We start from the raw sequence: 12,455 nt of genomic DNA on the forward strand, positions 1-12,455 counted from the left end.
AGCCTGACAACGACACTATAAACTAGTCCTCTCACCAATCCAAACTGTAACCTGCTCGACAGCGGAGCGCTGCGCACGAGTGCCAAGCTCGCGTTGCGTGTGAGTTGCGTGTGCGTTGCGTGTGCGTGCGTGTGTGCCGTGACCTCACCGGTAGTGCATGCTGGGGGAGCCCGTCTGCCGCACGGACAGCCGCGCCGGCGAGTCAGTCGCCGACTCGGGATACATGGCGGCGGCGGCAAGAGGTCAAGGGGTCCTCACTCTGGGGTCCACCAAAGGTCGAGGGGGTCAAGCCGTCCCGTGGCACGGGGGGGGAGGAGGCGGTGGAACGGAGGAGCGGGGGTCGTGCGGGCCCTGTCGCAGAGGAAGACGTTGGCCCGCGATGCGCCTCCACACGACGGCGAAGGTGGAAGACGGATTTCGAAGTTTAAACCTGTGAACGGGAAAAAAAAACGAAAAGCTAAAAGTGACATTTGAGAGACGTATTCACACACAATGTACGCGCCCGGGACACACGGCGCCGCCACTGCCGCCACGTGTGCGCACGCACCTCGAAGACCAGGAACGGCTCGGAGGCGCGAGGAGAAACCACAGACAAGAAGCGGGAAGGCAGCAGCCCAGACAGTGAGCCGGAAACTACCAACATTTACCCAAAATCTACCACCCCCTATATATGATGGGGGTGGTTAAATACCTCGCCTCGTATGCAGGAGATCGTGTGTTCGATCCCGATCCCGACGCCTGCCATATATTTGGAGTTTGCGTGTCTCTCTCTCTCCGTGGTCGGTTGGATTTTTCTGTCCGGGTTCTCCAATTTTTCCCTCCACATTTAGAATCAACGCGCGTTTAAGAGTATTTGGCTGCTGTAAATTTCAACATAAGCCGTTTTGTTGAACTATCATTTGTGGCCAGGTCGCTTCTGAAAAACAGCTATACAGCTCAGAGGGCCTCGCCTAATACAACTTAAGAGTTCAGTTCGTGTTCAGTTTATGATGATGTTTTCAGCCAATTAATGTGTGCGGGAGGAAACTGGAGCACCCGGAGAAAATGCACACTTTGCGCGAGGGGCAACGCTCTATCCCATACAGACGAAACGAGTGGAGTCCACATTGGTGAACTGCCTCTTCCTGGTGGACCACGGCATGGGCACCTCGACGCCCACGGGAAGGAAAGTGTCACAACTGTGCGGTGATCCACCAACCCTCGCCGTGGCCTCCACAGCGCTGGATTACAGGCGGCCACGTGCAGCAGCGTAGCAGCCACCATCGCGCGGATAAATCAGTTTGTGCGCAAGCGCTTGAGATGATGACGACGCCTTGGGGGGGGGCAGGTCTTCGTCCAGCAGTGGAGAAATAAATAATACGTAACAAAGGGCTGTAAACCACTGTAATGTTTATTATTATTATACATAACAAATATTCTTCCTTCTTCTGTACGTGAACTACCAACCCCAAGCTGGGATGTTGAATCACAAGTCAAAGTCCCTTTCGCCAGAATCAGACACCGATCGTTTGGAAACATATTCTTTGGGTCTTTCGTTTGGAAACAGCTTCGCACTTTGTTCAACTGACGATGCAAAAAAGAGATAGGTGCCTTTTGAAAAATCTCGGATGTAGTAATGTCATCTGTTGTGTGCGGGTGCACATACAGGATGTAAAATTACACGAACACACACACGCAGACACATAAATCTCTCAGGCATGCTCACACACATACATCATACGTACATCACGCAAAGACACGCCTTCAACGCACACGTACATCACACTCGCTCACTCGCAAGCATCGCATAGACAATATCACAAAGACAACGATGCCCCCCACCCCTCCATATAGCCTACACAGGCTTTTGGGGAAAGTGCTGTTATAGCAGGCACCTAGTAAAGCTGACATGGTATACGAGGTGGATCAACCACCACCACACTCGGCCACCTTTGTCTCCCCAGTGCATTTTTACGCACCGCACCAGGAAGTCATTTAAGAGGGAGGTCCAGGCTGTTAGCCGTGGCCGGGAATCAAAGTCAGCTGGCCGGGTTCATAGCTCACTGCGCTAACCACAGTGCCACAACTCTCCGCACAGATGCAAAGACAAAGATCCCCCCCCTCCCCTCCCCATATAGCCTAGGCAGAATGTTGGGTTGTTGTTGTTAGGTGCCGTCAAGTAAAAAAAACTAATTTACACCGAGATACTCGCCACACGCGTTCACAACGCACCCACGCTCTCACGCACAGGGGCGCACACACACCCACGCACCACGTCGCGCCGCGTACAACCACGCAGCAGCGGCAGCAGTGGCGGCAGCAGCTACGATTCGCACGGTTGGCTGTGTACAGTGTGAAAGAAGTTCAACATACATACAGCAGCGGCGGCGGCGGCAGCAGCAGCAACAGCAGCGGCGTCTATTTTTCAAGCGCTATCGTTCCAAAAACAGCGCCGTCAATAAATAATGGCTGCAACAATACGATGTAGACAAGACAGCGAGCATTAGTCACAGCACAGTGACATCCTGGCTCCCGGCCTGGGAAGGTCTCATAAATCAGGCCACGTGGCCGTGCGCGCGCTCGCACGCACGCACACACGCAACAACGCACACAACAACCCACGCACGCACACAACAACCCACGCACACACGCAACAACGCATGAACGCACACAACAACCCACGCACGCACACAACAACGCAACAACCCACGCACACAACAACCCACGCACGCACGCACACAACAACACACACAACAACCCACGCACATAACAACAACGCAAGGTGCCCCCCCCACCCCCCCGATGGCTCTCGGGGCCGTTAGAGGAGCGTACGACACTCTGAGCCGACACCGTCGAGATCCTGGGTTCCATCTGGGTCCTGTGTGCCCGCCTGCGTGCGATGCACACAGGGGCTTCTTCAAGGCTTGCTAAATGTCTCCGGAACGTCTCCCCCTTATCGGGGAAAGGGGTGCAGCGCGCACGTGCCACGGATACCTCCGACTCCCCAAAAGCTGATGACTGACCACCAACATCACGGAACCAGACGCTTCTTTTAAGGCCCGAATCAACCTTGAGGGTTCACACGTAAAATTGTGGCTGTTGTTGCTGCTGTCGACGCCTACGAGCCATTCGTGCACTCTTTTAGCCCCCCCCCCTCCCGATACGTTCCATTCATTGGCTACCACATTCTGATAAGCTCCCCCCCCCTCTCCTCCCCCTTAACTTGTATTTAAGAGCCTGCATCTTGGAATCCCTGCCTCACTTGATGCAGCAAATCTGGCTGTGACGGACCCACCTGATGACGGAGACTTGTGTTGCCTCCGAAACGTCGTGATTTTATTATTTTATTTTTTATTAATTTTAATTTCATTTTTTACCTACGTGACTTTACATAAAGAACTAAGAGTATGAATCCTTGCAGTCACGAAAGCTTCAAATCTAGAATGGTTGTTGCTGCTGTTGTTTGTGCATCAAGGTCGGTGGCCACGATTGCAGGACACGGGGCACGGGGCCACCAGGCGTGGAACCCAGACGACCGGGGCCCGATGCTAATCCCTGCCGTTACCCGAACCGACATTTCCCACATCCCAGCGTCCACCGGCCTCAACGCCGTCCCCCCTATCGCCACCCACATCACATCGCTCCGCTCATTGCCCCAAATACCCCCCCCCCTACAACCACGACCCATCCCTCCCGACAACTCCACGCACCTCCCCCCGACCCACCCTCCACCGACCTCCGCTCTTTCCCGCCCCCCTCCCCACCTCCCTCCCGCCAGCGCCCGTGACTTGGCGTGCCGATCGACGCTCGCGACCCGCACGTGAGCGCGTATTTCCAGAGCGAGCCGCCGCTAAAAATATTCCCCAGGCCTCGGGCAAAGCGGGAGCCGCCGCCGCCGCCGCACTTTGTTTATCTGAGTGGTCGTCCGACGCAGTGGCATTCCTCCTCCTGCTTCTACTGCTGCTGTCCGCTTCTCTTGCAGGGAGCTGCTGCTGTTGCTTCTTCTGCTGCTCCTGCTTCTGCTGCTGCTCTTGCTTCTACTGCTGCTCTTGCTTCTTCTGCTGCTCCTGCTTCTGCTGCTGCTGTTGCTTCTTCTGCTGCTCCTGCTTCTGCTGCTGCTATTGCTTTTACTGCTGCTTCTGCTTCTACTGCTGCTCTTGCTTTTACTGCTGCTGCTATTGCTTTTACTGCTGCTCCTGCTTCTGCTGCTGCTCTTGCTTTTACTGCTGCTCCTGCTTCTGCTGCTGCTATTGCTTTTACTGCTGCTCCTGCTTCTGCTGCTGCTATTGCTTTTACTGCTGCTCCTGCTTCTGCTGCTGCTATTGCTTTTACTGCTGCTCCTGCTTCTACTGCTGCTATTGCTTTTACTGCTGCTCCTGCTTCTGCTGCTGCTATTGCTTTTACTGCTGCTCCTGCTTCTGCTGCTGCTATTGCTTTTACTGCTGCTTCTGCTTCTACTGCTGCTATTGCTTTTACTGCTGCTCCTGCTTCTGCTGCTGCTATTGCTTTTACTGCTGCTTCTGCTTCTACTGCTGCTATTGCTTTTACTGCTGCTCCTGCTTCTACTGCTGCTATTGCTTTTACTGCTGCTTCTGCTTCTGCTGCTGCTCTTGCTTTTACTGCTGCTTCTGCTTCTACTGCTGCTTCTGCTTCTACTGCTGCTCTTGCTTTTACTGCTGCTTCTGCTTCTGCTGCTGCTCCTGCTTCTACTGCTGCTCCTGCTTCTGCTGCTGCTCCTGCTTCTGCTGCTGCTATTGCTTTTACTGCTGCTTCTACTGCAAATACTGCTTCTACTGCTGCCAATGTTGTTGCTCCCTGCTGCTAATACTGCTATTGCTGCTTCTACTGTTGCTAATGCTCCTGCTAATACTGCTACTGCTGCTACTGCTGTTACTGCTACTACCAGGGCTATTACTGTTGCTGCTGCTGCTGATTCCACTAATACGGATGCTGCCAATGCTACTGCTGCTGCTGCTAGAGCTGGCGCTGCTGTTACTCGTGCTTCTGCTGCTTCTACTGCTGCTACGACTGGCAGTGCTGTTGCTAATGCTACTGCTGCTGCTGCTTTTGCGTTTTAACACCTTATTGCATTGGCTCTGTCCGTCTGTCTGTAACACGGGCTCACGATAACCTTCGCAGACAACGAACGCCCAATGTAAATTCAAGTTTGCGTGTCTCTCTCATCATCATCATTATCAAGGTGGCTAGGAGATGTTAACTACCTCGCTTGGTATACAGGAGGTCGTGGGTTCAATCCCAACCCTGACGTCGCCTATATATTAGGAATTACTCAATTGAGATTACAACGTACAAAGATAGCTCCCTGCTGGTTGACAATGTGAAACAGAGCAACATTCGTACGAGCCCTGCGCAATAAGAACGGCGGGAATATCAAATGTACGAAACTATCATGATTACTATTATTATCAAATCATCAACTTCTGAACTCTGCGGTCAGACAACCGTTAGTATAGCCCATTAAGCCCCCCTCAATAAACATTATACCTCCATCGTCACACAGCTGTTTAATCCCTATACGGTCATTATCATAAAACACGCACACACATGCGCCACATATAGAACGGCACATATAGCCAATCTCATTATAGCCTTTTAAGGTCTACTCTCAAAGCACTTAATAGCAGAAATTATGTGCGTGACGCAAGTGGCATTAAGCTAGTTGGATTCCCACTCACGGCCAGCAACAACAGTGACGATCATCTGAACCGGTACCGGGCATCCACGAGGTCGACTCAGCCCCAAATGAGTACCCGGTGCGGTGTGTAAACGTCGCCACTGGGGAGACGAAGGCGATCGTGCGTGGTGCTGGCCATCAAACCCCTCGTGTACCGTGCTGGCCTTCACAGGTGCTATTCACCAACAGCACTTGCCACAAACGAAGTGGAGGCTACACGGGGGGATCTTTGTCTCAAGCCAATACGGGAGAATGGTGGCGCAGTGGTTTGCGCTACGAACCCGGCGACCCGAGTTCCATACCCGTTCAGGGCCAACACCGGTGCCGATTATCTGGACCAGTCCTCGACCTCCCCTGTGGAGCCAAAGGCGGCCGGGCGTGGTGATGGCCACCCACCCCCTTGTGTGCGCTGTACCGGCCCTAATAGGCGCTCGCTAATAGGACTTGCCCTAACAGCTAGTTCAAGGCTACACGGGGTATCTCTGCTTATTAACAACTAGATTTACTACCCGGCTTCGCCCGGGACTTGGATTCACCACGCCCGGCCGCCTTTGTCCCCCCAGTGGTGATGTTCACACACCACACCAGTTACTCGTTTGAGGCCGAGTCGACCTAAGGAAGGCCCAGAACCGGTTCAAATAATCGTTACCGGTGGTGACACACACACACGCGCGCACGTCCATAGGTACACAAACACACGCTTGCTGCAGACACGCAACTTACAGGGTGCGTACGGCAGTAAACGACTGAAATAATAAAGCAATGCTGCGCGAAGAACGCCTTAGACCTGCAACACATTTGTATGGCACTTTACTCGGGTTGTTGCATGTCGGGAAGTATGCAAAACATTTCGAACAGACACACATTCACAAATTTCCCTTTTATCTACATAGATTTAATGTTAAGCAACATAAGGGGGCCTGGGTAGGGCACGTCGTGAGAGGGTGACGATCATGGCCAGTGGTCGAGGCTAACGATGGAGTGGCAGCTAAAGGAGGGAACACGTCTGAGAGGAGATATTACCTCCATCGCCTGGTATGCAGGAGGTCGTGGGTTCGATCCGGACCCTGATGCCTGCTGTATATATTTATAGAGTTTGCACGTTCTCACTGTGGTCGCATGCATTTTTCTCCGGGTCCTCCGGTTTTTCCCTCCACATGTAGAATCAACGTGCATTCACAGTATTTGGCCGCTACACATTTCCACGTGATAATCCACTTTGTTGAGCTGTCAATCGTAGCCAGGTCGCTTTTGAAAAAGAGCAAATAGCTCCGTGGGCCCAACCTGGAAAAATACAAATAGCTTAAGTTTTTTTTTTGTACGGAATGACGAATTCAGCACATGCACACAGGAGCCAGATGGATCGTCACCATCGCAAGGCACCAGTATCGGGGGGGCGGGGGAGGGGAGGTCTCCGTCCAGCAGCGGACGGACCATGGCTGACGACGACGATAATGATGAAGTGTGTAAGACTGACGTCACCCCTGCAGCCACGACCATTTCACCCCTCGTGTATGACGACCCCGTGCGTACATGTGTACGGAACTGGAAGCTGCTATTGGAGACCTGGCCTGGGACTCCCTTACGTCAACATGGCCTAAAACGAGCGGCGCCTGGTGTAGGCGACGGGCGTTGGTGGTGAGCAACACATCCGCACGGGAGAGACAAAGGCGGTCGGGCAAGCACGCGTGGAAGCCAGACCCCCGACTGGCAAGCCGCCTCGTGTGTCGTGCCGACTTGCGACGGGCGCTCGCCAACAACACTTCGCCTCGAGACAACGAGACGCCGGAAGAGACCGCGGCGACCACGGTCTTGATGCACATGTATCGAGGCCTCTCTCGCTCTCTTCTCATCCCACTGCTGCATGAAGACCTCCGCCTCCACGCCGTTTGTCACGGGCGCCGATTGACCACACCTCACCACACTGGTGCGAGTTGGAAAAAGGTGGGCAGGAGGGGGCGGCAGGAAGGGCATCACCGGTTCAGAGGTCACTCGCCACCTTGCCCGTGCTGCGGTGGCGCACCGTGGCTATCGCACCCCGCGACGAACCTCCGGCAACCTGCATTCAATCTCCGAGCACGGCTGACTTCGGTGCCGAGCGATATACCCTAACTGGGTATGGTTGCGGGTCCCCTACGATGCCGAGCCACATTGGCCGTCGTGGTGAAGTATGGTCATGCAGGCCCCCTCCCTGCCCCCTGCCCCCCACCGTGGCTGTGCAGAGCCCTGCCAGCTAAAAAAGCTCGACTCCATTAGAGGCGTCTTGATTTTCTTCTTATTATCATTATCGTCCCAGAGTGGCAATGGGAATAGTACATCGCCGGTCGGTCCGTGATCAAACGTCCCGCCACCAAATCATTTCACGTTCGACGCAAATCGCTCTGCGGACGCGCGTTCCGCTCCCTCACGCCCCCTTCACCACGATGCGGGTGCCCGGCCAGGCGGCACGACAGCGGCCAGCTCTCGGAATCTAAACGATTCTTATTTAACGGGCAATTACGTGACCCCCCCCTTCCCTCCCCGCCTCTCCCCCCCCTGCCCACACCCCCCCCGCCCCCAAACACGACGTCGCGCCGCGCACGGCGCAAGGCACGGAAAGCCATCCTGGTTGTACTGTACTATCGGTGGCGCCGGCTCGTCTGCCACTCTCCATCCCGTGTTTACGATCATCTGGCACCCTCCACCTCATGTGCACTATTTGTGCTGCCTCATCTGCAGTCCCGTTCGCTCTGTCTCATTACAACAGCCAACCTGAACATTGTAGTATACTTGACGTATTAAACATACTTTTTTAAGTCAATTGTTATTGTACTATATGATCAGTCGAAAACCAATCTGTCCGCGCAGAGTTTATGACTCAATATTGATTTGTATATTTTCGTGCAAAATTTTCAGATTCTCACGTGACAGTTATTTTTTAGTTTTTTTCCATTTGCTTCCTTGCCCCTTTTGTTTGGTTTAGCTTGTGCCAATGTGGCGACCCAGGCCCCACCACTCGCGAATGAGACTCCTATCCTGGTCTTCAGAGTTCTCACCACCGCGGCTGAACAAAGTAAACATGAAACTGGAACAAGTAAGTCATTCCCCAAGGCACGATTCTGCACGTGAAACCTTGAACGATTTATTTATTCCCCAGCGAGTCGTTACTTGCCAATAGCTCGCACATGTTGCAGTGATGCGGTGGTCGGCACCACGCACAGATGCACTTGTCCGTCTCCTAAGTGCAGATCTGAAACATCACACCGCTCGCTAAATTTAGGCCGAGTTGACCTAGAAGAAGCCCAGGGCAAGATCAGATACCATCAATTGACCCAATGATGTCAGAAGGTAGGGACGACAAATAACACACTGATCGCTGGAATTATACCCATCACTCCTTTCGAAAAACTGGAACTCCCAAAAATGGTTTTGGCAAACAATTATTCTCCTGATCATCGGTTCGTTTTACGCGACCGATCGGATAACACGAACACAGCTGGGAAAACAAAGTCTCACCACCCCCTGTTCCCACGTGTACTACTGGACGGGAGGCGATGGGCGGGGGCGGTTTGGTGACATCATCGGCATCATCAGCCGCGTCACGCTGGGTGTGGCTCGCAGGGGGTTTCCCGCCTTCGGGAGGAAGTGTATGGGGGTGGCCACTGTTTTGATCGGGTCCCGGGTAATCGACCACAAGAAAAATTGTAGATTACACATTTTTCATCACTTTATCGACTCAACGAATTGTCCCTGCACTACTCCTTACAAAGATCTCCTGTGTAGCCTTAACAGACCGTTGGGACAAGTCCTGTTAGCGAGCACCTATGAAGGCCACAACGGCACACGAGGGAGTGAGTGGCCAGCACCACGGCCCGGCCGTCTGTCTCCGGAGTAGCAAGGTTTTTTTACACATCGCACTACGTATTAATTTGAGGCGGAGTCGACCTAAGGGAGGCCCAGGTCCAGTTCGGATATTCGTCACAGACGTTGGCCGTGAGCAGAAATCGAACCCGCTCCCCATACCCTACTCCTTATGCACTCTCTCTCTCACACACACACACAATTCTGAAAGCCATCTAAGTAGCCTTACACATTGCCAGCGAGCAACTATTAAGTTGAGCACGACAAATTGAAATTCTATCCTGTTCTTGCGCATGGTCAAGACAAAACGTTCAGGAGCCAAATGCCAATGGCCTGCTGCTGGCCACAGCGAGAGGGCTTCAGCAGAGAGAGGGAGTTCGTGTCGTGTCGCTGTTCCTTATTTACCACATGGCACATAGCCACGATCTATGCACTATTTATTCTACCAAGAAACAATGCATTTAGCTCCTCCGCACAATCCGATTTCATCGCTCCATATCCGTAGTGGATGTCCGCTCCTGCACGTTCCCCCGTGTGGTTGCCGCTCCATCGATAGATCTCGTCCGCCGGCCATCGCATCCCTCCTGGCGGCACGACCCGCCAAAGCCCCGCTGGCTTTTCTTCATACATCATTGTTTTACTCTTTTTATTTTACCAGGGCCCATCGAGCATCCCACAACGAACCACAACCGTCCACCAACCACACTCGTCCACCACTCCCCGCTGACCACAACCACCTCCGGCACCCACGTCTCGCACACTACTGAACGAGTAAATTATTTTTCTTTTGCCAGGTAAGGCCCACTGAGCTATTATAGGTATTTATTTCAGAAGCGACCTGGCCACAAACGATAGCTCAACCGAGTGGCTAACCACGTGGAAATTTACGAACAGCCAAATACTCTTGACGAGTGACGTTGATTCTCATCGTGGAGGGAAAAACCGGAGGACCCGGGGAAAAATCAGCGCGACTACTGGGGTACAGCGAGACACACAACCTCCAAATATAAAGGTGTCAGGGTTGGGATCGAACCCACGACCTCCTGCATATCAGGCGAACATCTCGCCACCGCGGTGCCCCTACCAATGTGTAGAGGACCCCCTCGTACCTGGTTAAGCGATCGACGCCGTCGACGCGTCCGTTGCGTCTGAAACGGTGCGGGTCGTTTCGCCTCAAACGACGCCAACTCCGTTCCCATGGCAGAGTTGCGGCCATAAAAGTTTCCCACAGCCATAAAACGACACGGCAAGTCGGGCGGGTCGGCACGGGCCCGGTTTCTCCCACGGCAGTTTTTCGGTAAGGTCGCTTCGGTTTGTCCAATCGTATCGTTCAGGACCGGCGAGGTAACAAGCGCCATTCGAGAATTCCCACAGTCCGCAAGTGCGTGCTGCCACCGCTGCCGCCGCCGCCGCTGCCACGCCAGCGAAGGTCCCTGGGCGGCGAGCGACATCGCAGGATTGCTTCAAAGCCGGCGTGGGGATCAATGGGGTCCCCTCTCCTCGGCCGGCGCCGCCAAAAACGGTGAGAGAACTGGAAACGGCGTCAGCCGGCGAGACGGTTTACGGCGGACGCCGCCGTGCCGGCCCGGCGGGTTCGCTCCCAGTGAGCTCCGCACGTCAGAGGTCGCAAACGGGTTTTGATTCTTTACCCGTTCCCGTACCCGGCCGCACCAGGGTCGCAAATGGCTACCCGTACCCGGCCGGGTACGGGTAGCCGGGTATCGGGTAGGGTACGGGTATCGGGTACCCGGTTGCGACCTCTGCCGCACGCCAGCGGAGGCTGAGCCCGTCAAATTAACGGTGGGAGGCAGGGGGTTTGCGGGGGGGGGGGACAGGGGAATCCTACACAGCCTGTAGGGAGGGCTCACTACACGTCAGTCATGGCACACATGCAGATACCACAGCTCTCAAAGGCTGGCGTGGGCCCAATTCGGTCAGACGCTAAACATCTCTATGTTACGCGTGCAAGTACATTGAGCTTCTTTCGCACCACCGTGCTAATCGCAGGCGTGGGAGAAGGACAACAGGCTGGTGCTGTGTGTTTTAGGCAGTTGCGAGTGACTGGGTTGAAATCCGTCACTTGGCTATACATGAGTAAAAAAGAAAATTCAAGTCCATTTAAATTTCAGTCCTTTGTTCATTCACCGCTGGGAGGCTTTCCCTCCCCACGACGCGTCGTTCACGGGGGTTGCTTGACCATACTTCACCCCACGCTGGTTATGTGAAGGGAAAAGGGGGCGGGTGCCTAGTACCGTCTCACATAGCACGTCACTCGCCGCCAATGTTAGCGGTGGCCGGGCATCGAACTTAGGCCAACGGACAAACTAATGGCGCAGTGCCCAAGCAGCTGCCGCCACCGCCACCGCCTCGATCCATTATTTAGTTTTATCCCGACTGTGTATCAAACCCCCAGGGGCAAATCCTGGTACGAGCCGCCCAAGGAATGAGCTTTATAGAACAAAGGCATTCACTGCCACATATCGCACATTTGTGTTTTTGAAGTGGAATGTGTGCACGATGGCAAAGATGATGAAGACAAAATCTGGAAATGAGGAGGTTAATGGGTGGGTAAAAATGCTCATAATCGCCATGTCACATCTCTCATAAGAACAATAATAATAATAAGCCAGCAGAGCTGGACAGCCTGGGTTGAAACCCCATTCATTTAGATGGTGGGTCGCCGTTGAATAGAATGGGATTCTCTCACGGATATAATTGGCGTCCCGGACACAGCGGCACACCGGTGCCGACGGATGCGCGAACACCGCTCAAGGCATCGTTTATTTTAAGGCAGAGTCAAACTAGGGGAAGCCCAGAGCCAAGTTGAGATGTCGATTGAAATAAAAAAAAACACGAGTCACGGGGGACGCAGACCGATTCACAAACCGCAGCACGGCCGCTACGCGCGCTCCGTCACACACGCACACACACGGACACACGC

The 12,455-nt window shown here is 53.8% G+C and overlaps 1 protein-coding gene across 3 annotated transcripts in view; it reads right to left on the minus strand.

The window, feature by feature from the left end:
- The window catches only part of KCNAB2 (potassium voltage-gated channel subfamily A regulatory beta subunit 2), a 141,956-nt gene that overhangs the window by 99,932 nt on the left and 29,569 nt on the right, over positions 1 to 12,455 (minus strand). For all 3 annotated transcript variants that reach the window (XM_078873282.1, XM_078873283.1, XM_078873281.1), the window contains exon 2: positions 149 to 430. In XM_078873282.1, coding sequence (XP_078729408.1) covers positions 149 to 225 — 77 coding nt within the window. In that variant the 5' untranslated portion in view covers positions 226 to 430. The remainder of the gene's footprint in view (positions 1 to 148; positions 431 to 12,455) is intronic.

Source organism: Lampetra fluviatilis, chromosome 36 (genome assembly GCF_964198595.1).
Source record: "Lampetra fluviatilis chromosome 36, kcLamFluv1.1, whole genome shotgun sequence".
In the NCBI taxonomy this organism is placed as follows: Eukaryota; Metazoa; Chordata; class Hyperoartia; order Petromyzontiformes; family Petromyzontidae; genus Lampetra; species Lampetra fluviatilis.